The sequence below is a fragment of the Aptenodytes forsteri genome, unplaced genomic scaffold (assembly GCF_000699145.1).
Source record: "Aptenodytes forsteri isolate BGI_AS27 unplaced genomic scaffold, ASM69914v1 Scaffold15, whole genome shotgun sequence".
Taxonomy (NCBI): domain Eukaryota; kingdom Metazoa; phylum Chordata; class Aves; order Sphenisciformes; family Spheniscidae; genus Aptenodytes; species Aptenodytes forsteri.
Window position 1 is genome coordinate 4,229,693 of NW_008795129.1, and position 26,507 is coordinate 4,256,199.

General features: G+C 49.6%; 1 protein-coding gene across 1 annotated transcript; it reads left to right on the top strand.

The window, feature by feature from the left end:
• Nucleotides 1–6,594: 6,594 nt before the first annotated feature.
• On the top strand, nucleotides 6,595–12,570 carry LOC103897613 (2-hydroxyacylsphingosine 1-beta-galactosyltransferase). Its single transcript, XM_009277697.1, has 5 exons — nucleotides 6,595–7,440; nucleotides 10,288–10,427; nucleotides 10,610–10,686; nucleotides 11,067–11,286; nucleotides 12,255–12,570. The coding sequence occupies exons 1-5, from the start codon at nucleotides 6,595–6,597 to the stop codon at nucleotides 12,568–12,570; spliced, it is 1,599 nt and encodes a 532-aa protein (XP_009275972.1).
• The last annotated feature ends 13,937 nt before the right edge of the window (nucleotides 12,571–26,507 follow it).

Sequence of the window (26,507 nt, forward strand, 5' to 3'; positions counted from 1 at the left end):
GGCGGCAGCGGGGTCGGTGGGCTGCGCAGACGGGTTGGCTCGGTGTGGGCTGTGGGTGCGGGAGATGGTAGCAGCCCCGGGCGCTGCACGGCTGCCGGTGGCGCTCCGGGTGAACGCTGAAGGGCTGGACTGAACTTTCTCAGCTAATGGCAGAGGCACCTGACTGCTCCTCTGCTGCTGGAAGGGAGAGAGGGAAACGGTTTGAGTTCCCAGCTGTCGGCTTGGCCCTGGCTCTGCCAGGACGCGTGTGTGAAACAGCCTGGGTAACTTCAACAGGGCTACTGAAGGGCACGAGTTAAGCATCTGCTTAACTGTGCAGGATCAGAGCCTTGGCACCTGAACAAATGTTCAAAGCACTTTTGTGTAACTTGCTTCATCTTCTTCAAGGAGATTAGATCTCAGGAGTGTCTTCCCTCTCCTGTTGTGCCTCCTCTTCCTATGCGTCCCTCCTCAACCCTTGTTTATGGCAGCTCGGCCAGATCTCATTCCTCTGGTGTGCTCAGAGTCGAGGAGCTGTTTGGTTTGGTTCTTTTTTTTTTTTTTTTTTTTTTTTACGTGAGGGCGTCAATTGTTTTACTGAAGATAAGATACATCTCTAGCTTCTCTACTTCTGTAATTCTGTCAAATGTGATCAGACTTGTCTGTCAGGACTTTATCAATCCCCAGTTCTTCCTACACAAGGTTTCACAACCTTCTGGGGTGTTTAATGATTTCTTTTAATGTGGCGCTTCTCTGCAGAAAGAAGCTGAAATGACAGGGCAGTAAATGGAGGACTTTTCTTCCTCACCCCTGTTGATCACTCCTCTAAAGTTTGGTGTACTTGTATCTCTCCAGTTTTCTCTGCAGTCTCAAGAACTTGTTCAACTTGACTGTCATACAGGCATAACCCCTTCTTAAGACCAGAATGTGCACTGAACCGTCGTGTGCTCTCACCTCAAGGTCTATGGCTCACATGAGCATTTGGAAACGGCCCCAAGCTTTTCTGTCTCTTGCATCCAGGGATTACAAATATTGTTCTTAAGTGCTTCCGTGCTGCAGACCTGAGACCGCTCACAAGGAGCACAGCCTCACATCAGCTGCTTCTCTGTCTTGCAACCGTGTTGCAAGCGGGGGGAAAAGGCAGTCCGGAAGAACTCGCTGTTGCAGAGCACTGTGGTGTCACAAACCATCTCTGTCCCTTCCGGAAGACAACCGGGAAGCCTGTGGATATGGAGTGGGGGGAATCTCGCTTACCACCCAGACAGATTTGATGTATGATGAGAGGCCAGGTGGGGAAGCAGATGTGTGGTGTTTGACACCATTCCCCAGCTCAAGTTCTTGGAGATGTGTGTAGTTTCAAATGCCTTGACAAGCTGAGATACAGATCTTTATTTCTTTTCTTGGTTGTTACGGACCAGTACTTTCTTTAGTACCATGATTCCTGGCTGTGACCTATGGACTGCCAACCTCCTGGTGGCCCGCAGATTCCCACCTTGCCTGTAGAGCTTCCTCCATAAAACTCCGATGGTCCAGGAAGGATGTTGAAGATGGCCCAAGGTCCCAAAGGTTTGGAATTGACTGGGGACTACATCAATCTTTGTCTAAAATGGATGAGGATGAGCAGAGCACTTCTGATGCCGCTGTGTGGAAGCAGTAGCACCCAGTGTGGTGCAAAGTATGCGTTATTCTGATGCTGACCTGATCACTGCTGTGGTCATTCCCTTTGGTCTTTTGGGGATCTGGGCTTTCTTCATTCTCTGTGTTTCTTGTGGGCCACCATGAAGATGTCGAAAGAAAAATGCTAGAAAGGTACGCTGGTTTGAGCAGACCATCTGTGCACTATTCACTCTGTGTGCGAACAACATTTTAAAAAACTCAGGGCTGTAGGCTCCCTGGGGAGGCTTACATTTGAAGGGAAGGTTTTTTCCTTGCTCATTGTTTCCTACACTAAAATACTAATACTACTATTTGTATACCGTAAGACTAATATTAGTATACCATAATACTAATATTAGTATTTCAGTGTTAGTGTTATTTACCCAGGTGACTCTAGTGAAGCAGGAGTCTGTGATAATCCAAAACCAGAGCACAGAAGCCCACTAAGCACTGGGTTGGATGTGATTGATGGTTAGACTTCCCTGCTTCAACATAGGCTTTATTGAGTTTACTTTATACAGCATTGTATCTTCTAGGTTTTTACTAGAGATTTCCCTGGGCAGCTCCCGCTTGTAGTGCGACATCTTCCTGCAGCGGCAGAGTTGCTTTCAGAGCTGCATACCTGCCTGCTTGCATGGAGTTTTGGCTTCCATAAATTAGCCACAACTGGGTTGGCTGTCATCAACTTGATGGTAGCAGATGGTCCTGTTTTTTCTGGATCATACCCAACAGATGAGGCAAACTTTGGTTTCTTATTCCAGGAAGAGTTTTGAGCATCCAAGTGAAGATGCCCTTTCCTTTTGGCTTCAAATGAATTGTGCTTCTTTGTTAATTCTTGAGAAGTTTACAGTGAAAACATTTCTTCTTACTGTGGGCAAGAGCTGGATGGAGACTAGGATACAGGAGGGGAAATAATTCAGCCCCATGGATATGGACTTCCAAGTCCTAGGCAGGAACTAGGTAATACAAAATACTGGAGGAGAGGGAGAGATGTAAACGGCAGGGTCCTTGCGCTGGAGTCTGTTCACTGCCCTGCCTTCATGGGCTTCTCTGCCTAGACTGCTCGCTGTCAGAGGTTTTAGTACTTCAACCTGATAACAGGCACCTGAATTAAAGAAACATCTATCTTTAGAGCTGTAGCTGTTCAGTTACTTCACTTAAGTTAAACTGGTGTAATCTTCCATTCATATCAAAATCATACCCTGTCAAATGTGTTAAATAGGGCAAATTCTCAGGGGGATTTCGGAGGGATATGTTCTCTCTGCTTCCTTTCTGCTGCCTCCCATTTCAATTTCAATGCTTTGCTGGGGCTTTGAAAGCAAACTCGCAGCAGCTGAGGGTGGCCGGGGATGCTGCTGCCTGCAGTGACAGTCACGTGAGGGCTTCCCCCTGCCCACCCCTCCTGCAGCAGGCTCTGGTCCTGGCTCTTACCGAGATCCCTGCCCTGCCCTGCATGCTGCAGCGGTGAAAGTTAAAGCCTCTGTGGCACGGGCTTTTAAATAGTTTTCTTGAACCCTGACTCCTGGCTGTTAGTGTTAATTGTGGTGTTAGCGGGATTCCTCTGCGTAAATCAGTCAGTTGGCATGGCTTTACTGAGCGCATGTCATGAAAACAGGGAAGGGTATATTCTCTCTCTACAAGCCTTCTCCTTTCAGTGGCAGTGCTATTTCTTGCAATATTTATCTGATTTAGCCCCTAGCCCAGGACTTCAGACCGCAAATGAGGAGGTGGTTCTGTCTGCTCTGCTCTCGGATCTAGTGTGGGATCTGTCATTTACTTGGATTTTGCACCTCTGCTGAGGCGCAGGCTGTGAATTCGCCTCCCAGCAGAAACATGTTCCCGTGCCTAGCAGTTTGGAGGTTTCCATCAAAGACCACCCGTCTGCAGCCTGACAGTGGGTGCAGGCAGCTGAGCTCCTGTAGCCAGAGGGCTGGGCTGCAGCCAGTGCCCCACGCTGCGGACAGAGCTGCACCGGCCACAGTACCCACCATTGCTGGAGGATCCTGCTGCAAAGCTCATGGGGCAGCTGTAGCTACATGTCCAGTCTTGGCAAGAGGTAAAGCGGGGAGGTGAGCAGGTGGATTTTGAGCCTTCCCTCATCTAGCCCTTGTGTGTATAAGATTTGGGTCTTCTCTCCTTTCCCCTTTGCTGTCAACCTGAGATCCTAACAGTGACTAGCTGCTGAACAAGGGATGGAGCCAGCAGAGTGCTGCCTTTTGAGCTGGTAGTTATGCCTTCATTATATCCCAGGAGCACTAAAAAGCAGGAATGTGCCTGGTTAAAAACCTGTCTGATGCATCCAGCACAGATCTAGGGCTGGAGCCGATTCCTTGGCCAGGCTACCTCTCTGGGCGTGGATAGAGCAGAGATTTGTGCTGGTGGCAAGAGCTAGGGTAGGAAAAAAGGTCCCTTCCTGCAGCCTGGCGTCTTCCCACCACTTAGGAAGATTTACAGCCTCTTCTGTGCCTGGGCAGGGACAAGGGATTCCTGAGCCAGCACCTTTAGGGATTGCTCCTGATGTTGGAAAGGATGAAGCAGCCAAGAGCAGTCTGCAAGTCTCCTGTGTCAGCATCTGCCCCTGGCCTCAGGGCTGAGATTGACACCTTGCTTGTCATTTGGATTTTGGTAGCCCCCAGAGGGTCCCAGCAGAGCTGAGGGTCTCAGCAATGCCTGGCACGTCGGTCCATGGCAGGACACGGTCCTTGCTGAAGATGGGTGACAATTTTTCTTTAAATAACTATTCCTTTCACCTGCACTGTTTCTTCACCTTTTACTTGTTGCCCAATGAGAAAAACACCCCACCCCACATATAAAACCACCTCTTCTGCTCTTCTCAGCACGCTTATGACCCACCAGGTGCCCCAGGACAAGCCTATACCTGTTCCTGTCATGGAGCCTGTCCTGAGCTCCCTGCTGTGCTGGAGAAGGCCAGCAGTACGGGGCTGCCGTCCCTCCCTCTCTCCCTGGAAGCTGCATGCTCTCTGGATCTGCTACACAATGTCATAGCCAAATGCTTTGCCTCCCTTAGTGTTGAGCAGGATAAATCCCTTTTGGGCCTCTCAAGTAAGCTGAGAACCAGACCAGCTTCATGGGCTGTAGCTCCACAGTGGCCAGCGCTGCCAGCATGAGCCAAGCCTGCTCCTGCTGGCAGGGAGGCAGGATCCTGGGCAGATCCTTACTTTCCTTGCAGGGCTTCTGCTCTCTTCTCTCAAGGCCGTCACCTTTGTCTCCATCCTCCTGGAGCTTTTGCTCTGAGGGTCCAACCACTCCTTTAGTAGCTGCTAGCATTTCTCATGCTTCTCATCGCTCCTGCAGGCACAGCCACCCAGCTGGCCCTGGGTGGGAAGGGTGGCAGTCCAAGCCCTTGTAGGAGTTGCCTTTGAAACTGAGGGGGGGTCTCAGCCAGCGGCTGCTCTGTTTCTTTCCCATGTCCTGTCCCCACATGGGACAGGAAAGTGATGTGGAGGGGAGTATGGCACTTTTACTCTCCCGTGTTGGCACCTCCACACGCTACCTCTGGCCAGAGATATCCAGCTGCTGAGGGGAGTCTGAAGATTGTATTTAGCAAGATCTTATCTGGGACTTTCTTTCCTGCCTCTTAATTGATTAAGCAATAGTGGAGAGGCTGGCAGAAAAATCTTGGACCAAATTCTGCTCTACCACATCCCTGCAGCCCCCCTGGGGCTTAGTGTGTGGGGCCATCCAAAATCCACTTGTAATTGTTCCTATTGTAACTTCTTCCCCCCACCCCCTTCCTAGCATGTCTGAACTGGGTCCTCAGGACACGGCTCTGCTTCTGACTGTTCCCAAATAATTATCTCGTAATTATTCTCCCAAAATAATGTAAGGTGTGGGTGAGGCGCGTTCACTTCCAGTGATGTAGCAACACCCCTTACACAACAGAAGTGCTGGGTGTTTCACCAAACTGGGAATGGGATGGCGGCCGTAGGAGTGTGACTAAGGGGCATCAGTGTGCCATGGGTATTGCACATTATCTCTGGGGCTGCTTTCTGGGTTTGCCTTCTTCCAGTGCATCAGTATCCTGGTACCTGCTTTCCCTTCCCAGCCCTTTCCCCAGAGCCTCCCCATCCTCCCACGGCTGATCCGTAGCGGAGCAGCTCTCCGTCCAGACACCTGCTGTGCTCTCTGGGATTGCGGTTCCTCTCGAAGGGTCCTGCTGTGACCTGGGCTCGCTCTTGCCCCGTTTGCGCTGAGCAAGGTGGCTCGCCAGCCTTGCGAGGGCCAAAGCCGGAGCGTGTCTCTTGGCATTCCCACTGGGCTCTGTGGGCCTCCCAGCGAGCTTGCACAGAAATCAAGGGCTTAGAGGGAACCAGCCATTCTGGCTGGGCAGAAATAGAAATGAAATCCAGCTGTGCTGGTTCTGTAGCGGTAACTGGGGACTGAGCAGCGAGTGTCTCTGCTGGTGCTGTGACCCAGCAGAGCTCCTCCAGCCGCTCTCCCTCTCTAACTCTTGGCAAGTCAGTCTGCTAGTTTTTGAGCCTTAGGAGCACAGAGGAGAGGTTTTGAATTTCTGGAAAACTCCCCTGATACACCCTGATATCTGACTGTTTGGGGTTGGTTTGGTGTTTTTTTTTGTGGCTTTTTTTGTTTGGTGGTGGTGGTTGTTGTTGTTTTCCAGTGATGAACTCCAGACTGCTCTCCTCTCCCAGCTTGTGAGTTTCTGGCTTGCAGCTACAATCCTGGTTGTTAGTTGCTCAAGTACGTGACAGAGCATACCCTGATTCCTGACTGTTTGGGGTTGGTTTGTTGTTTTTTTTTTGTGGCTTTTTTTGTTTAGTGGTGGTGGTTGTTGTTGTTTTCCAGTGATGAACTCCAGACTGCTCTCCTCTCCCAGCTTGTGAGTTTCTGGCTTGCAGCTACAATCCTGGTTGTTAGTTGCTCAAGTACGTGACAGAGCATTTCATACTATATTAATGGCACGTTTCTTTCCTTGCAGCGATGAAGATGATGAAGGTGCTACTGTGCCCTGCTGCTCTTCTCTTCCTAATGGCTGCATTCACCCTGGAGTCATTTCACTGTGCCAAGGTGCTGATCATGCCCACCATAGTCTTTGACAGCCACTTGCGAGTCTTCATGAGAGTGGCAGAGGCACTGACTGACCGGGGCCATGACCCCGTGCTGCTACTTCATGAGGGTCGGGATGTGGAAACCTACCTGCCTGGCTTCCGTGTGCAGAGTTACTGGGGTATCTTCAGCACAGAGAGTGCGGATGCCTGGGTGCAGGAGAAGATAAAGCGTGTCTTCCAAGGGAAGATGACCTCTCTGGAGATGTTTTCCTTTTTGGAGAAGTACCTGGAAAACTGTGACCTGGTGCTGGGAAACTCTACCCTTCTGCAGAAACTCCAGCGTGAGCACTTTGACCTGCTGTTGGTGGACCCCAATGAGATGTGCGGCTTTATCCTGGCCCACATCCTCCGTGTCAAATATGCTGTGATCTCCACTGGTTTCTGGTTCCCAGCGGAGATTGGTGCCACTTCCCCCATTGCCTATGTCCCCGAGTTTAACTCCCTGATGACAGACAGGATGGGCTTCTTTGGTAGGACTTGGAACCTCCTAGTCTACATGATCACTCGTGTGGCTACAAAGCTGGTCATCCTGCCCAAGTTTGAACGTCTCATGGAGAAGCATAGGGTGGAGCCCAAGATATCCATGTTGGACCTTGTTCATGGAACTAGTCTCTTCTTCCTCTGTAACGATGTCGTGTTGGACTTTCCCCGTCCGACGCTCCCTCATGTCATTTTCACAGGGGGCATCCTTGCCGAGCCTGCAAAGCCCCTTCCAGTGGTAAGTGCAGGAAAGCTTTGAGCTGTGATTGCACGTTAACCTGGGGAGTTACTCAGTGCAAATCTTCTTTTGAAGAACCTTGTAAATGCTCTGAAGCCCCAGGAGTCTGGAAAGCTGCTGTGGGTGGTGCTTGGTGCTTGGGTGCAGCAGGGAGACAGGGAACACTCAGGACTGTGGGGTTGCAGGGAAGATGTAGAATTAAGCTGTCCACCCTGAAGCAGGATTTGGCTTCACTGTCCATTTAAGATGGTGTGTGGAAGTCCTAAATTGGCAGTGTTGCCCCTGGGACTTGATCATGAGTAGTTTCTTTGTTCCTATACTTGAAGCAGAAATGGGAAGAACAATTAGTCTTCATTGCTTCATCAGTGATTTATGTCAATCCAGAATTTCCTCCTTAATCCTATTTCTCGCAGGGCATTTCTGCCCTTGAGCTTGTATTCTTAAGAACCCATAGGAGAGAGCTGTGTTTGTTCCCTCATCAAATTCAGTGTGGAATCCCAAAGCGTACAAAACTAAAGTGTGTCATCCCCTTTTTCTCAAGGTCCAGCCCTGAGGGAAAACTCCACAGGCATCCCAGAGGCTTTCTCTGGCCTGTACCTCACTATCCCCAGGGATAAGTTCAGAGGGACAAGCTCTTAAAACCTCCAACTGAAGACAATATTGGAACAGAGCAGGACCTGTCTGCCATTCCTCCCATTGCCTTACCGCTTTTACGAACACTGGGGGGAAAAAGACCTGGATAATGACACTCGAGCAGTGATGTTGTCCTGGTGTCCTGAATAAGGGACTGAAATGGAGATAAGATTTAAGTTTCAAATTATTAGAGGCCAGTCAAGATCTCTGATGGCAGCTTTTATTGAGACGGTGGGTGCCAATGTTTTCTAGTTAAAAGGAAGAAGTGAGGTCAGGTCCTTTAGAATGGAAGTTCTCCAGATGTGTATGGCTGCACATCACCCTGTCCCATGTGGCACAGCATGCAGGTAATGCAACGCATGTAGGGTGCTCCAAAAGCTGTGTCAGAGAGCGGCTACCTCAGAGGTCTTGCAAAACACTGGCTTGGTCCAATCTGGCCGTGTACACACCTGCCTTATAAAGAAGGGAGTTGTTTGCTGGGGCATTACTCATGTGCTTCACAGCTTCCAGAACAGATCCCAGGGCGCCTAAGGGAAGAATGATGGAGATACGTCCGGAGCCCTGCAGTGGGCGGTGGCTGTCGTGCTAGAAGGCAGGCATGTCTGTGTCCAGGTTACGGGATACCAGCAGAAGAGGGGGCCTCTGTACGTCTAGGAGTAGCTTAAGGAATCTCCCATCTGAACTGGAGCAGAGTTATATAATTAAGGTGTTTATTTCCTCATATTTGAAACACTATGATTGCGAATTCCTCTAATTAGGACTCGGTGAAATATAGATATGTATCTGAGAGATGGTGAGAACTTTTGGTGGTCAACCATGCTTCCCTAGTAACTTTCATGCTGTTTCTGAAAGTCAAATGTTAAGGCCCAATTATAATGGATAACGTGATCATCTGTTTTATGAGTCATCGTACTTTTATTTAGAAAAGTAAAATTAGCAGTTTCTTTTCTTTAGCAGTTTTAGCGGTTGTATTGCTCAAACGATGTGAAACTCAAGAGAATGGAGAAATCAAAATCCCTTAGTTGAAAAATTTTTGATTCTTGGTTGTTGGGTTGTTTTAGGGCTTTTTAAGCATTTCGGCAAGGATAGGTTTGAGTCCCTGAAGCATATAACAAAGGACAAATATCCCCAGAGAGTAACACTAAAATGTGCTTTGTAACTCTTCTGTACCATGATTCCCCAACCTGTAGACTACTACTAATAAGGTATTCTGAACTAATCATCCTATTTTTCTCCTTTAATAACAGGAAGAACTATTTTTTTGCCCTTCGTGTTCTTCTACGGTGTTTATTTCAAGGAAGTATTCATATTCAAAGACAGATTTTAGGAAACTTCCCGAAAATGCTCCTGTGATAGATAGGAAACTTGAAGCAGGACAGAATCCATAATGAGAAATAGGCTCAGCCCAGCCTGCCATAAAAGGGGATACTTGGTGTTTGCTCCACAGCAGCTGTGGTGGCTGATTTCTTCTCCCTGCAGCCTTCTGGTCCTTGAAAAAAGTACGGACTCTGTTCTAGATACACACCTGTTTATGTAGCATTACAGGTAGCCTCTAAATGGAGGACAGACAACTGTGGTTTTTGCTGGAGCTGTAGCTACCTCTCTGCCTAGTGACCAAAAAGTAAATCTGCTACCTGCAAATAGCTATCAAGGATGGGTAGAAGTCTCCTGGCAAGATGGCAAAACCTTCTGCCACCTCCAGGAGCCTTCAACGTTGGAGAGTTTGTGGGGAATCTCCAGTGAGATGTTCCCGACTCTGCCTGCGTGATGTTTCATCCATTGTATCAGCCTACAGCTAGAGACCTTGACAGGCCTCCTGCCTTAGTGGTGATGGAAAATAGCCTTCCTCTTTTTACTCCAATTTCCTTCTCTGCTCTGGCTGCTCCTGTGTGGGCCTTATGTTTTCAGAGCCCTCCTTGCCAAAAAGTAATTGCGTTACCTCCAAAGCAGGAGGTAATGCTATGAAATGCAAGTTTTGGATACCTCCCTGCAGAGCTCCCAAGCCCAGCAGGTGCTTAAGTAACTTCTGCCTGGCTGGGTGCAGAAATCACAGCGGTTTTAGAGTTCGTTGTCTGGTGAAAACCACGTAGCTTTGTGCTCCAGGTGGATTTGGCTTCATCCTCTCCATAGACAACTTTCTACTGGCAGAGGCAACAGTGGGAAGGGCCTTTCTCCAATAAGACTTCAAGGCACCTGTGTGTGTTTTGCCTGCAGGGTCTGCGTCTCTGGGTGGAAGCAGCAGATGCGGGTGTTGTTGTTGTCTCCTTTGGCATCGGCATCCGAGCTCTTCCGAGCAATTTGGTGGAGAAGATGGCTGGCGCGTTCGCTCGCCTCCCACAGAGGGTGGTGTGGAGGTGAGGAGGGAATGGGACTCCTCTTAACTCGAGTTGGATGGAAATCAATGTCGAGGGGTGATTCATCTCAAAACACAGAATTTGCTTTCCATCTCTTGATCTGATTGAATTTATAATTGTTTTCTGTGTGTTTCTTTCCCCCCCCCTTTTTTTCCCCCCCCTTCCTTTCTCTTCTCCCACAGATACTTTGGGCAGAAGCCAAGAAACCTGGGTGAGAATACGCTGATGATGGGGTGGCTGCCCCAGAACGACCTGCTAGGTAAGGCTGGGCTCTGTGTGTGTGTGTGCTGCTAGCAACATCCCTGGAGTTTAGCCCAAACCACAGCAAAGGCATACAAGGACAACAGCACCTGTGTGGGTCTCAGTCTGTTGCTTGTTGCGAGTCTGATCTATACAAAACATGGTCCTCACCTAACACCTGCTTGAAGCTGCATCTTGGCCCCCATATCTCTCCTCCAGGCACTACTCGGCAAGTTTTGGGCTTCCAAAAGCCAGGTGTGTTCCCAAAGAGTAACATCCTCTCCACTCAGCATGCCTGGTTTTCCCCAAACATACATCAACACTGTGTGTTGAGGAAGCCACCGGTAGCCCTGTTTCAGCATGGAAGGCACTGACCTGCTGCCATTTCTTTGCCTGCAGGCCATCCCAACGTGAAAGCCTTCGTCAGCCACTGCGGGATGAACGGTGTATTTGAGGCAATTTATCACGGTGTGCCAGTGGTGGGATTTCCTTTCTACGGGGACCAGTTTGACATCATGACCAGAGTGCAGGCAAAGGGCATGGGTATCCTCATGGACTGGAGCAGAGTAAAAGAAGAGGATCTTTACCAGGCTGTCGTCACAGTTATCTCTGATCCCAGGTGAGGCATCCAAAAGCATCGAACTCTTCGTTGGTGCAGGCTGTATGTAGGAACCAGCGTGTCTTTGTGTTGTCCCCTACACAGTCTGTGGTGGCTTCTGGACCAAGCAGAGTTGCAAGCATTGCTCAGCTGGCCAGACGTATTAGTGCCTCGAAATCCTGAGATGCGTCCAGGAGGAGATACTCCACCATTTGCTGTCAGAGAGTGTGATCTAGTCCTGTTTGGCTCTGACTGTAGTTTTCTTAGAAAGCTTTATGAGATGCTGAGGCACAAACCTCTTCTCCTTTTAACGCCAGCCTGTCATTAGGGAGAGTGAGATCACAACCTCACCTTGGGATCTCCCTGGCCTTGTCCAAACAGCTTCCTGTAGAAACAGTTAGCGCAGAGAGTGGGCTGCAGGTAATGCTCCATCTGTTCCTTCTGACAGCCGGATACTCTGCCCTTTCCTAGATCTGCTGCAGTACAGTGATGCTTTCCAACAGGACCCATGCAACTGCTGGTGGTTGAAATGCTGTCCGAGAGCTTTATTTTTTCGTTCGTTTGGCTTGGTTTTGTTAGCTATTAGGAGCTCTCAACTGCTAACCTCCAGTGTCAGCTGTTAAGGTGTTGTCACTCAGTACCTTGAAGGATTTGGCCAATCATCAAGCGTGCGACTGTTGCTTGATGCTGAGTGAGGTCTTTGGGTGCAAACTCCCCTCAGAAAGCAACAATCCCCATGAACCCACTGAGCAGGGACTTGGGAGCTGAACTGCCAGTCTTGTTAACAAAACACAAAGTAAACGCGCTCTGGCTTGGGCTGCCATGGCTAGTGATTGCCATCAGAGTGGCTTTCAGAGGTAGATAGGACGAGAATTGTGGAAGGAATTTGCCACTCTCCCAAGGTATCATTTGGGACTTGATGCCTCGGACCACTTCTCAGCTATGAAGCTCCTGTCAGAAGGATAACTTCTTGTCTTCTTACCTTGCAGCTACAGAAAAGCAGCCAAGCTCATCTCAGCTCTGCATCTGGACAGACCAATGCATGCTCTCAACAGGACAGTGTACTGGCTGGAGTACATCCTTCGTCACGATGGGGCACCATATCTTCGCCCTGCTGTCTACGACCTCTCCTTATACGAGTACTTCTGCCTGGACATCTTGGCTCTTCTCTTGCTGTGTCTGGCCAGTATTGGATTCGTCCTCTACAAATCTGTGGTGTGGTGCAGAAGGAAGGGGGCCAGCCCTGTGTATCAGAACGGCAATTGCATGAAAGGCCACTTCACAGAAGCAAAGAAATTGCAGTAGTGGCTCAGCATGTTCCAGGACACATCCTGTCACTGTGAAACGAACTGCTGCTGTGCCACGAAATGTATGGCGCGCAGGCACGGAGAGAGGTGAAAGATCAGCAGGTCTGGATGAGAAGAGGATGGGGAGGGAGGAGTATTGCAAAGTCCTGCGTGCACACCTCTGTGTACAGCACCTGTGGGCGGGGGCGCGAATTCAGGCATGGGTGGAAGCACTTGGCCAGGGTGCTGGGAATGGGGCATGGGTAGGTAGACTTCCAGGGAGGACTGCGAGTTGTTCCCTTTTTATTGCACGTTGGTTTAGATGCTGGTGTTGCTCTTCTGGCTTTTTGGACCTCCGTGGGGGCACTGGAGGTAGGAATAGCATTTCATGCGTGGCAGACACTGTTTCTCCTCTTCCTTGTTACCAAGAGCCCCAGGAGTCAGGATTCCTTTATGTGCAGGTGAGGACCTGCAGTAGAGCTGTGGACAGGGAAGGGCACTGAAAGTATTGGCTACAAGAGAATGAAATTGGTCTGTTTTAAGTTCTGTGGGTAAATATTGTCCTTCCTGCCTCCATCAACCCTCTGCAATCCTGTTTGTGTTTGAGCTAAATTATTATTTTTTTTTTTTTAAATAAAGTTATATTCTTTCCCCTGTGTGGCAGTTCTCTCAGGATGTTGTTCAAGCAAGATTAAAGTGCTTTTTCTTCTTGTCACTGCTGCTAAGGTCTCCGTGTACCTCTGGATCCCTACAAACCTCTGTCAGCAACTCGTTTTGGTCTTCCCGCAGGGTTTCAGGCAGTGCCTTCCCTCCTCTGCCAGCACGTGACACAAACCCATGCCCATGGAGCCTCCAAACCTGTGATAAAAGAAGAATTTGGAACAGATGCAAGTGTCAGGACCACAGGAAGAGCAGTCAGTAGCTCGGAGAGCTGGTCATAGGCAATGGGCCATACAGCTCATTTATAGAAACAACAAGCTCTGCTCTTTCTGAAGAAAACAGAAATGCCTGCTCATTTCAACGTGAACAGGCATGCTGTTGCCCCACTTGGGGCCATGGTATGGAGCGATACCCATGTGTTTCTACTCAACCTGGGCTCTAAGGCAAATCCATGCTTGGGTGCAGTTGCACAACCCACCCGCAGCATTGGCTGATGGTCCAACTGGTGATGCCCCATGCCAAGAACTGAGGGCTGTGCTCCATGCTTTCAGCTGGGGCCATCACAAGCTGCAGAGTAACCTCATTGCCACGGCTGCCCTTGCTGGTGTTTCCAGGCTCTGCTCTTGCTTGCTATTGCACGTGTTTCTCTTTCCAGATGAAAGGCGCGTTGCCATGTGCAACCTAGCGAACAGCGGTTTGGCTGGGCTCCTGGGATGCTCTGGATTGGGACAGTGCCCAGCTCTGACTGGGTGGCTCCTCTGAGGCTCAACAGTGCTGCCTTCCCTCCCCAACCCTCAGCTTGCAGAGGGGCTGCAGTGAAGAAGGCTTTGGACAAGAATCTCATTTGCATCGAGGACAGATGAGAAGAGCCCGTAGACCTAAGCTGGGACCTGTAACTATCCCATGGCAGAAGTTGCTCTTCCTGGAGTTTCTTGCTGCCTCCTGAGATGCCCAAGCCCGACTATGGTCAGTGGGCATGGCAACCCATTGGTCTTGCTCTGTAGCAGTCCCATGTGGCTTCGTGCCCTCTCAGCTGAGGATGTGGAGTCTAATTGTCCCCAGTGGGGGATGGGGGCGAGATTGGAGCAAGGTGAACTGCTAACAGATAGTAGGGGGAAAGGAGGGGTTGTAGATAAGTGGTAGAAACACTGGCCACCTGGCACCTTTCTGCCTGAGAGTTGAAATTTAAAAGTTGATGGAGTTTGGGTGTGGGGTTTTTTTTTGGGGGGGAAGATATTGGCACAAGTCTTGCAGCATGCCTGCCCGTTGCCAGTTGCACTATGGTGGCTTTGTGGTCATCTCCTAGCAGATGAGTGTGGACAAGGGGGTGGAGGTGGGGCATTTTGCTCAGTTCTTTGTCATCTCTGGGGTGGAAGAGGGAGGTCATTACTGCTGCCTACATGAGAGTTTGGCTATTTAGATTAGGCTGAATATAGCAAGTGAGTTGGGAAGCTTGTGGCTTGGTGAAAGCGTTGGATTGCTTTGAACTTAAAGAGAAGAAAAAAGAGCAAGAGGACAAATGCACCATGTCTGCAAACTGATGCCTCAGCAGAGAGGCTTGTCTCCATCTCCCACAGTCCAGCTGTATAGCAAAACACACTAGAGGTGAGGGGCTGCTTCAGTTTGGCTGTGCCCCACAGCAGTCATCTCTGGCCTTGGAAGAGCTGCAGGAGAGGGTACCAGCATCAGCCTTGCCCAGAGAAATCCTCCAGGTCAGATGCGGATCACCAGTGCTGGCACTGCAGAGGAAACGGGCACCATAGCCTGATGGGGCCAGAGACCTGCGTGTTGTTTTGCTTGCAAGTAAAAGAGCAGAGAGAAATGTTTGAGACCCAAGGAGCCTGTGCAGGCTTATGAAGATGTGAGTCTATTTTCCGGCTTACTGAGGATGCTGCCTTCTTGCTGTTCACAGTTTCAGAAAGAAGTTCAAGCTCAAGTTAACTCCTTGAGCTTTTCATGACTACTTTCACTTCCAAATGTATAGCAGAGTTAGGAGGCATGTCTATCCAGGGAGTCAAAATATATGTAGTGTATTAAAAAATGATTCAACAATTTGGCGAGAACTACTTTTAATGGAGTAAAGCACAAACCTGCCCAAGGATCCTGTGAGTAAGAAGCGGACATTCAAAAAGCATCCCTGAAGTGAAAAGAGTCTTCCCCAGGAAGGGCTGCGTACAGGCTTAGAAACTGTCAGGATCCATTCTTTGAGTTCTGGGGGGTGGGGGGTGGGTCTGGAAGTATTTGGATATACTCATTAAAGATGAGGGCTCCTCTAGCTTTTCCAGCTTTATTCCCATCCTCTGTAAATCTTCTCTCTCCCTATTAAACGCATAGCTTTCTTTACTTTTCTCCTTGTTATTCTTTCAGTATTGAATACCGAAGAAAAAGTATAACAAAGCCTTAAGCTAGTTATTAAGTTCTCTTATGAATAATGAGTAGCCTGTCGCACACATTAAAAGCCTTGGTGGGGGAAGGGATGGAGGTGAGCTTTATTCTTCGGGCAGCTCTGCCTTCAGCTTGGTATCCGACCTCTGGGCATGGTGCCTCTCAGATATGGTGTGCCCTCCCTTGTCACAGGCACTGAGGCGGGCAGGTAGGGCTGTGGCATAACTTAGGAAACTAAAATCGTGGTTCATGAGGCAGCAAGCAGGAAACAATCCTTCTTTTTTTTTTTTTTTTTTTCCTCTTCTGTTCTCCCCTCAAGGAAAAGTAGGACATGAGTCAATACTTTTCGGAGGGCCGAAGAAGCCTCACCCAGGAGCTGCAACCCCAGTTGAGCCCTGGGCAGTGCAAAGCTGCCTTCTGCCCCTCCGTCTTGCTCTTGGCAAGGCACGGGGGAGCCTGAGCGGGGTGCCGAAACATCAGCAGTCTTGCAACTGCGTGCAAAACTCCCTGTGAGGGCCCCGAGTGGCTCTGCGGGCAGGAAGGCATTTGGGGCGCTCGTGAGCCAGCTTTTCAGGTTTGCCCAGCTCCGGCAGCTCCTCACAAACCTGCTCAACGCATGAGGCATGGCAGCCCTGCGAGCGGGAGCCATCCCAGCATTTGAGACACCCTGGGTTTGCAAATGAGTGTGTTTTCCAGGTGATGGCCATGCAGCTCTGCCCAAACCCTGGGCTGGGGGCAGCACCTTTGCTGGGAGCAGCTCCTTGCTGGTGACCGGGAAGGGGTGAAGCCACGTGCTCACACCGCTCCTGTTGCAACCACTCTCTTAGGCCAGCATCAGTGGCCGTACCACCGCTGGAGCACACAGCAGGGCCTGGCACTGCCTCAAATGCTGCTCTCCTGCAGGACTTTGCAAACAGCTAATAAGCTACTGCTGCTTCATCCCCAGTGCTTTTGTATGTGGGAGGGTCCTCACGTGTCCCCCTGGCAGCATCCCTACCGGAGAGCCTGTTCGTGGGCCACAGCAGGGCCACGTCAGCTCTGCAACTGGTTTTACTAGCCTGGTAAGGTGGTGGCATCAAACTGTGTCAACAAAATTTAGCTAATAAAGAGGAGCTGTCTCCCTCTGCAGGCGAGTGTGAAATCACTCCAGCTGTGAGAGGAAAGCCTCGAGGAGGACGGGCTCCTTGAAGACAATGATTTTGACTCACGCCACCATTAAATGACAGTGAGCACAGAGCACCTCCATGCCAGGAAACCCTTCTCTTTGACTCATGCAGGGACCTGTGCATGGCTCAGCCCCAGCCACTCGCCCCCAACGGGAGGGCTCTGCCCCTGGACCTCTCCCTCGTGGCCTCCATGCACCTCTTCGATGCTCTTGAGATCGTGGGCAATGCCTTCCTCTGATGCTTCCATGTTGCAAATACTTCCCACAGAGGAAGGAAATGAGCCCAAGTTCTGTTGGTGTCCACTCCCCAGCAGTGGCCATTTGCCATCAAGATGGCTGTTGGAGCGGGCAAGTCCCCCTGTCCCCGCAGGGACCTCCCTGGGGCTGTGTCATGGCAGGTGGAGCTGTACAGCAGGGCTTGCTCCTGATACCTATAACCACCCCTGTTCCCGGGAGCAGGGAATTATCAGATTGGTGCAAAGGTCCCAACCCTGATTTATTTGAGGAAGGAGGTTTCCTTTGAGGACGAGCTGTATTTCAGTGGTGGGGATTACGTGGCTCGCCAGCTGTGTTGCAGGGGCCGGAGTGTGGTGTCAGTACAAGGGGCAACATACGGGAAGGGATATTCCAAAGTAAAGCACTGCTTTCCCCAGCATAAGTTTGCAGATCGCTATTCCTCGTTCCTGGCAGAGAAAAGCCAGCTGCTAAGCTTGGCACGAGTTCCCAGCCAGGTGCATAAGGGACAATGTGACACAAGCCACCAGCGGTACCCGACAGCAGTACTCCCACTGTCCCGCCTAGGCAGTGGTGTCAGGCAGGGATGGGAGATGGAGGCGAGCTGCAGAGCAGCAGGAGGCATGGTGGCACAGGGGTGCTCCTCTGCAGTTGGCTTACAGCAAAAGCCTGCTTGGTCACACTGTGCGGGGACCCTGCAACAGCAGGTCCTCAGGTGGTCTGTGCCCTCTCCTGGTACTGGAAGTGAGAGAAATTCCATCTGCAAACAGGGCGAAACTTTTGGACAGTGAGGTGATGAATTTTTGGCAGGCTTTAGTGGATGCACTGACACTTTGGGGCTTGTAAATCAGATTTGGTGCCTTTCAGAGAGGAGAGATGTAGCATAAATTACAGGTCACAACGTGCATCATCCTATGGGGGATATGTGAATGGGCTACTCCTTGTTGGGGTGCAGGAAGGACCAGCTGCTCTGCGAAGCTCAGGGAGCCCAGTTGTGATGGCAAGGTCAGCGGGGCAGCACCTCCTTGCCAGGGCCAGCCAAACTGCAGGATGGGGGAAGCTCATGCAGGGCCCTGACACTCATAGCAGCCCCTGCTTGTCTGGAGAGCAAAGGAAGCGAGTCCTGAAGGCAGTGCAATGGAAAGCAGCTGTTCTCGTGGGCGCTCAGGCAAGGCATGATCTCAAACAACAGAAAGACCCGTGGTCCCTCCCAAGCTGTGCTTTGGGAGGGCTCCCAGAAGGCTTGCAAATGCCAGGGAGACATTACACACACCACCGGTGCTCCCGCACCACCCAGCCAGCTGGGAGCTGGGCACCGTGCCTTTCAGGACAGCTGAGGGCAGCCAATTGCTCCTGAAGGCTGGCAGATCTATTGGGGTTCAGGAAGCTCCTCTTTCCTCGCTCAGCCTCTTCCCTCTTGCTCAGGGACTTCTGCTGGGTAAGATGCCTCTCACCCTCTAGCTGAGCCTGTTTACCCCCATCAGGGCCACTCTACCTGCTGCTATAAAAGACTCCAGGTGTGATGCAGCTGGGGCTAGTTTCTTCTCAGCTTCTCACAGCTACCCTTAGTGGTGTCTGTAGCAGTAATGGCTGTGTAGCAATTTTCTTAAGGAAAACTTTTGAATTACTATTTAATAATAAATTTGTACCAGTGCTATGGTAGCGATGCTGTTGACTAACCTAATCCGTATCTCCTTTGAATTCAGTTATACGTGTTCTTGTAAGGCAAGCTCTTCTGAGATCAAACCATGTGCTGACGTAAAACTCGGCAATCTCAGTAAAGAGTTTTGCAGAGTTGAGTTTTCTTCTGTTATTGGTAATCCTGGAAGACCAGAGTGATCCTGCTTGATTGTGAAGAGGTGAGTGTGCTCAAAGTGGTATGTAGAACCATTTAGCAGTAGTTCAAAGGAAACAAGATGACTTTTTGTTTTTATGAAATCCGAGAGAACAAGGAAGCTTGGAGGAGTTACTGAAAACAGAATAGTAGCATTCATGACGGTAAGGACAGCCCCATATATCTAATGTCTGCTCTTAGAAAAGTATGATAGAAGAAGAATAGCTAAACCATTATTGAAAGCAACACAGATTAACCTGTGTATCTTGCCAAAAAAGAGAAAAAAAAAATAGAAACAACATTACATGCTCTGCAAGTGGTAAACTCAGTGTTATTATCCCAATGATGTGAGTTCAACAGAGGCTTTGGCTGGAGCTAAACTTCAGTGCCCTTCGTGCAAAGCTTCGGGTGAGGTGATCTATCAATTCAAGCCGTGGTAATGCTGGATTTTGGACTCTAGGCAGAGAAACATTAATGGCTGTGCCCTGAACCCACCACTGAAGTGCATGGACTGCTATCAAGGCCAGTCTTTTTAAAATCTAAACTAACTGGGAAGAAGAGTTGAATGGTTAATTATTTTCATTAAAACTAAACTGGCAAGAAGCTAAGGGCCTCAGCAAGAACAAAAGACAGAGATTGGTAAAAGGTGATCTTAAAAACTAATTGCTTTGCTCTCTTTTCTCTTGCACTTGGCCCCTGGATCGGCAGTGAGGGATGGTGCTAAAGACATATTTTGGCAAGAGATGAAGGAATGAAGCTGAGACTAACTATGGGTAGTAAAAAATTGGCTGAATTAGGATCAGGCCTGGAGACATCTCAGAGGAAGTCTGAAATAATTAATTGTAAGCGGCATGGCTGGGGTGGGAAGTTACAAGTGGCACAGGGCTGGAGCCGGCGGGGAGGAGACCCCTTCAAGCCACGCGTGAGCCTGCGTGCTGTGCTGCTGCCGCTGCCCTCCACTGCCCGCAACTGCGTAACAGTAAAAATATCCCCCCTTCTTGTCCCAGGTCTGGCTGAGGTGGCCTTCAGGGCCATGTTCTTGTTTCAGAAGAAACATGTTTTTATAATACCCCCACGTCCAGACCTGTGTGCATTCCCTCAGGCCTCGGCTCTGGATGCAAAGCTGCTTTATCATTCAGCCTTAGCTCCTCTGAGTCAAATGGGCCATCATTTCCCCGCCTGTAATTTGGGTTAGGAAGTAGGGAGGACTTGAAGAAACAACTGCAGACCTTTTGGGCAGCATGCAGATACCTTTCACAGTCCAGTGTTTGGATTGCAACCGATCCACAGTTTGTCAGGACTGCCCAGCAGCAAATGGAGCACCTATATTTTAAGAAGAGGTTGAGTCTGATCAGGGAAGTTGTATTACAGTAAGCCTTGCACCTAATGGGTTCAAAAAAACCCCAGATGTCAAACCAAAGGCTTGAAGACTGTCCTCCTTTGCAGGTCACCCCTTGCCAACCAAGGAACCCTCTGACTGTAACAGTTCAGTGCCAGATGAAGGAAAGTGGGTTCTCATTAGCAGGACTTTCCAAAGACATTTCACGAGGGGTTCTCCAAAAAGCTGCAAAAAAGAAGGCAAGTAGCTGGCGGTGGCGAGCAAAGCTTTACCAGGGATCAAAATAGTCCCCGAGACAGAATCAAGTAGGGTGAATGCTGATTATTTTATTTTATTTTATTTTTGTGAAAAGGCAGAAACGAGCACTTTCTGCTCTGGTTACAGGAATAGCATTTTAGTCCCACTTCTGTAGCCAGTGGGTTTTACAAAGCAACGTGCTGAACTTTCATTTTGCTCTCTCAACTTTGCCTGGGATTGGCAAATAGACCAAGACTCTGCAGCCTTGATAGACTTCATCTGGAGGAAAGACGTGAAGTTTTGTGTGTGCCTGGTGTTGCTGTAACTACTACTAACGGCAAGTGCAGGTGACTTCATTGGGCTTTGGAGCAGGAGAATGATGAAGTGGAGAAGGGCCGCCATAGAGCCATTGGCAAGGTCTGGCTGCGTGAATGACTCTGGGCACAATCTGTTTGGCTTCGCAAAGGGGAAGGTGCTTTGTATGTTTGAGAATGTAGGGTAGAGAGCTCTTACACGCTGTAACCAACATAGGCAACAACTCACGATGACAATTTGGTTAATGCAATGATGTTGTTATTGTGCTGTGGTTTATTTTACTCTTGTTTAAAGCACCGAACCTGTTCTGGCTGAGAAATTCTGAGCGTTGTTTTGTACAAAGTCTCTCTTTAACGAACAGTTCAGAAAACACAAATAGGTACAGGCATGAATGCCTATAGATGTTTTTTAAACTCAGCCTGAGCTTTGAGACTTCTGTGATAAAGATGTAGCTGATCAGCTTGTTTAAAGGACACCTTCGATCTTAATCAGAAGTCCTTCAATAGGATTTTCGTACATGTATTTGTTCAAGAACTTGTTAGGTAGACAGACTGGTCTCCTTCAGCCTCTGAATTTTCAGCTGTGAAAACAGCTGATGAATTGATGAATTAAATTGACAAATTCTCTACCAACCTCAGGTTCTCCCGTTTCTGCATGTGTATTCAACTGTTGTTTTCAGAACAAAGTTTGAAGACATAGCAACGCTAGGCAAAATCCCAGCTGCTCACTTAGTGCACTTGTCTTCTTCACCGTTTCCAAAAACCAGTTGGCCTACTTACAGGCTTCAAAGAACAAAAGGTTTTGTAAATGGTACATGCTACCACAAAGCCAACAATAAAGCTCCTTAGAGGTGATTTCCACCATTGGTGTTTCACATGGGATTTGTAACCCGTAGCTTAGAGCTGTGATAGCATTCATCCAAAGGGTGATTGCAGATTGTGACATCTTTGTCATAATAGCTCTTGATGTCACCATCATTTTGTTTAACCCTTAGGACATTAGCTACCCTTTATGTTATTTTCTCTTTGGAGATGTTTCACAGTGGTAAGAGCAACTAGGTCAGAGAGCAAGATATAACTTGGTGCACTAGTAAGGACTCCAAGTAGTCCCTTCTGAGAGTCCTCATCCTCCCATTTAGTGGGTCTGCTTTGGTTTTGTCCTGTTGGGAAACACTGTCTTGCCTGGCAGGGGGAAGGCCGTCCCGTCCAGCGTGTTCCCCAGAAGCAATCTTTTAGAGTACATATGCATCAAGGAGATAACACTTTGGCTAGCTCCATGCAAAATTGTTCTAAAATGTCCAACTTTCTCGATCATCATACACATCCTTCAGAAGGACCATGCCAAAACACTGTACAGATGTGAGGGCTGTTTCTTACGGCTGTATCTTGCCAGGGTAAAGAAGAGACATTATTGCTGAGCTGTGTCTCTTAATGACTGCCAGTCAAACGCCATTCGGGGAGCTGCAAGGAAGGACTAGTTCCTCTGGTACTGTGAAGAATTTGAACCTAAACTGTTTGTATCAGCCTATTTGGGTGACTCTTGCAAGGCAAAGCAGCTGATCTGAGGCTGGGGAAGCAGAAGGAAGACAGATGGACTGCTTGCAGGGAGCAAGGAATCCTCTCTTCTCCCTGGGTCTGAGGGCCCTGCTTCTCCAGGGGAGGAGAGCTAACAGCTCAGGAGTCTCAGGAAGGAGCACAGCCAGCCTCCTGCCTGCTCTTGCTTTTGGGGAGTGAAGGGCTCTGCTCCGTGGGTGATGCCTCCCTGCACTTCCACGGGCTTTTGCTCCCCTCTAATGGCCAAAAAGCTGAGAGCCCCTTTGCTGGAGACCATGGTGTCACAAGCTCTGGTGACTGGTGCCAGAGGGTGCCCCTGTGCTAGCAGACCTGTGAGGCACCGAGCCGAATTCAGCTCCAGGCAGGCTCAGGGTTTACCCAGCACTGCGTTGATCATGGGGCCGACGTCTCCCCCAGCTCTTCCTGCAGCTCCGATGATTGCTGGGTTTTACCCTCCTTGTTTTCTGTTCCACCTCCCAAGAAATGCACCTGTGTCATGGTGGCTGGGAGGAAGATTTACAGCTAAACTTGAGAAAGAGGGGCAATGCAGACAAATTGGTAAATCCGCACAGATCTCAGAGTCTTAGCCCTGAGTCAGCGCCACCTCCTGCCTACACCACTAACTGAAGCTCTCTACCTTTGACGGTAAAGAGCTTGCACTGCAGCTCTTCCCTCTCTTTGGAACAAGTTATGCCCATTCCCCGGGTTTTACCCAAACCAGCTATAAAAAGTCTTTTGCAGACTGGTGCTTATGAGGCCTCAATCTATGCAGAAATGTGCGTGTTCATGTGCTTGGAGCTTTGGCTTTCGAACAGCTTGTCCTGGTTTCGGCAAGGATAGATTTAATTTCCTTCCTAGTAGCTGGTACAGAGCTGTGTTTTGGATTTAGGAGGAGAAGAAAGTTGATAACACACCGATGTTTTAGTTGTTGCTAGGTAATGCTTACACTAGTCAAGGACTTTTCAGCTTCCCATGCTCTACCGACTGAGAAGGCTGGAGGTGCACAAGAAGCTGGGAGGGGGCACAGCCAAACTGGCCAAAGGGACATTCCATACCATGTGACGTCATGCTCAGTACATAAACTGGGGAAAGCTGGCCGGGGGGGCCGCTGCTCGGGGACTGGCTGGGCATCGGTGGGTGGGTGATAAGCAATTGCACTGTGCATCACTTGTTTTTGTGTATTATTACTATTACATTATTATTATTATTATTATATTTCAATTATTAAACTGTTTTTATCTCAACCCACAAGTTTTTCTCACTTCTACTCTTCCAATTCTCTTCCCCATCCCACCGGGGGGGCGGGGAGTGAGCGAGCAGCTGGGTGGTGCTCAGTTGTCAGCTGAGGTTAAACCACAACACAGCTATGCTATTTATTGTGTTGCATTACCTGCTGTTGCCCTTTTTAAAAACAGCTCTTCAGAGCTGCCCACATTTGAAGTGTCAGAAAATGTAAGTAATACCTCATTTTGCATCAGCTTTTGCATCTAGAGTTTATTATAGAATCATAGAATAGTTTGGGTTGGAAGACACCTCTAAAGGTCATCTAGTCCAACCCCCCCTGCCCTGGGCAGGGACATCTTCAACTAGATCAGGTTGCTCAGAGCCCCGTCCAGCCTGACCTGGAATGTTTCCAGGGATGGGGCATCCACCACCTCTCTGGGCAACCTGGGCCAGTGTTTCACCACTTATGTGGGCATAAGCTTTGCGTTAGCTGAATGTAAGCCTAACAGCCCAGCGTAATACCTCCAGCATCTTCTGTCGAGCTCTTTGCTGCAACATGTGTTAAACCGAGGTTGCTTTCCAAAGTTAGGGAATCAGCCAGGAGAGGAAGTTTGTTTCCTTATCCTTACCATTTCTTCCCACCTCTTAAACCTACTTAAACCAAACTGCAGCATGTGTAACAAAATCATGGCTTACCTGCCACGCCACCTCTGTTGGCGTCAAAAGGGTTAAAAGATATTTTGATCGAGAACACAGGGATTGTTCTTTGTTTTCACAGTGTGGTCAGTGTGGTGGAGAAGCTGCCCCTGGGAGGGCCTATGTATGATATCATATTCTCCGCAGTCAAGAGGGACATATGGAATCAGGGCATTATCCTAAGCTTTAATGAAAGCTTGCAGTGCTTGTGCAAGGAGATCCCACAATGGTTTCCACTGTGCTCTGATGTGTAAACCACAAGTAACAATCACAGGCAGTACGACAAACTGATTTGGAGGTGGTTATGTGCCATCTTGGCCTGCTCAGCCTTGCCTCCTGTGCAGAAAACTGGCTGGCCTGGGCACTGGTAGGGACGGCAGTGTAGCTCAGACCAGCGTGGGTCTGTCCGAGCGAGGCTGGCTTTGTGCACGCACTCTCTTGTCCTGCAGAGACTGTCAGGGCTCTCTTATTTAAGGCCAGCCTGAACTGGCATATCCTATCTGGAATTAAAATGAATAAAATAATTTTTAAAAATCAACTACTATGCCTCCTTGTTTCCATGTCCCCACCTGTGTGGAGCAGGTAGGTAACTGGTGACAGTGCAGCTACAGAGCCAGCTAGCCAATGAGCAAGTGAAGACCTTGGTGGCCACACTGCCCCTGTTCCCCATGCTGATAACATTTTGCCACTGTCCTAGTTAGTGTAGCTGCTTTCTTGTCTCCCCCTACACATCCACTGCGTTTCAGTCCTTCTACAGACTGTTCTGTACAGCCTCTTTTATGCCATGAGATAATCTTGACCCTGCGGTAGTGTAACTTCAGGGCATCTGCTCACAGAGTGCTCCACGGTCAACAAGACTGGATCTGGTAATGTTCCCTTTTCAGCTCAAAGGGTAGCCTTTTATAAATGTGTGACTGCAATCTCATCACCCATACTTCCCTTAAGGATGATTAAGGTCACCGCTGTTAGAGGGAAATGATGTTGGCGTGACCTACGTGGAGTGGAAGAGCGTAAAGGATGCAGCGGTTCCAGCATAGGTCCTGTGTAGCAGCAAATTAATGGGCAGCATTTTCTGCCCTGTCCTTTCATGTCACACACTAGCAAAGGCTTTTCCTCTGAAAATGGTAGTATAACCGCCCCAATTTTTTTTTTTTTTTTTCACCAGGGCAGCTAAAGATTGGAGCGCAGGAAAACTCAGCAAAGCATTGGAGCTTGGTTCTGCCAAGGATGCAAGCAGGAGGGGGAAGGGAAGAGCGATGGGGAGCAGACTCTGTGCAGTCCTTGAGCTGCAGTCCTCCAGTCAGGGCAGGACCTCCTGGGAGCTGGGAATACTAAGGTGAGAGCTGTGCAAGGCACAGTGGGAGCCCATGCTATGTACAGGGTGTTGTCCCTGTGCAGGGTATGGCAAAACCCTGTTAAGAAACGTATAAGCTGGCCTTTCTGGAGAAACTTGCAAGTGCTCTGGAAAATGGGGAGTGTAAGTCAGGGATGGTGTAAAAATCACCAGGGGATTTTCATTCCCACATGTCAGACTCTTTCCTGATGACCTCCCACTGCTGCCTTGTAGAATACAGAGCAAATGTCTCATCTGGACAGATGTTTGCCTCCTGTTTGAAGAGGCAGCAGTTAAGCAGGTGACTTGTGTACAGGTGCAGTGACGTCTGCATGAAGCAAAACCCTCACCCAAGTCTGTGAGCTTTGTAGGATGTTCCTGTCGGACGTGTGTAAAGACATGATACTTGGGTGAAACACCAAGTTGAGTGAAGTGACCGGAGGGTGCAATGAGATATGCTGTGTTCAGGGGATTTTGACTATTCTGTAGCCATTTTCATCTGCAGGAACTTAAGTAGGGGATTATCCAGAGCCCATCTAGTCCCCAGCAGCAGTGGCCAGATGCTTCAGTCTACGGTGAAGAAGACGCAACAGCTAACCGCAGCCGGGGTAAGGGTGTTTCTGCCTGCCGTTGATGACAGTGTTGGAAACACCCTGCCCATCTACTGGGGGGTGAGCTGGGCTGGATGGGGCTGGTACCCAGCGGGCAGCAGGACCCCCCCCCCCCCCCCCCGTCCCAACGGGCACGGGGGGGAGGCTCCGGTCGGGCCGCGGGCCGGGGGCGCGGTTGGGGCCGGGCGGCTCCCGGTCCCGCCCCCCCCCCCCCGATGCCGGGGCGGAGCTCAGCCCCGGGACTGTATCCACCGCTGCGGGGTAGGGGAGCGGCTCCTGCTGGGTCGCTCCCGGGGATGCTCGACATGGAGCTGAGCTGTGACCCGTCGGAGCTGCAGCCGCTGGTACGACTTCGAGAAGAACTTAACTT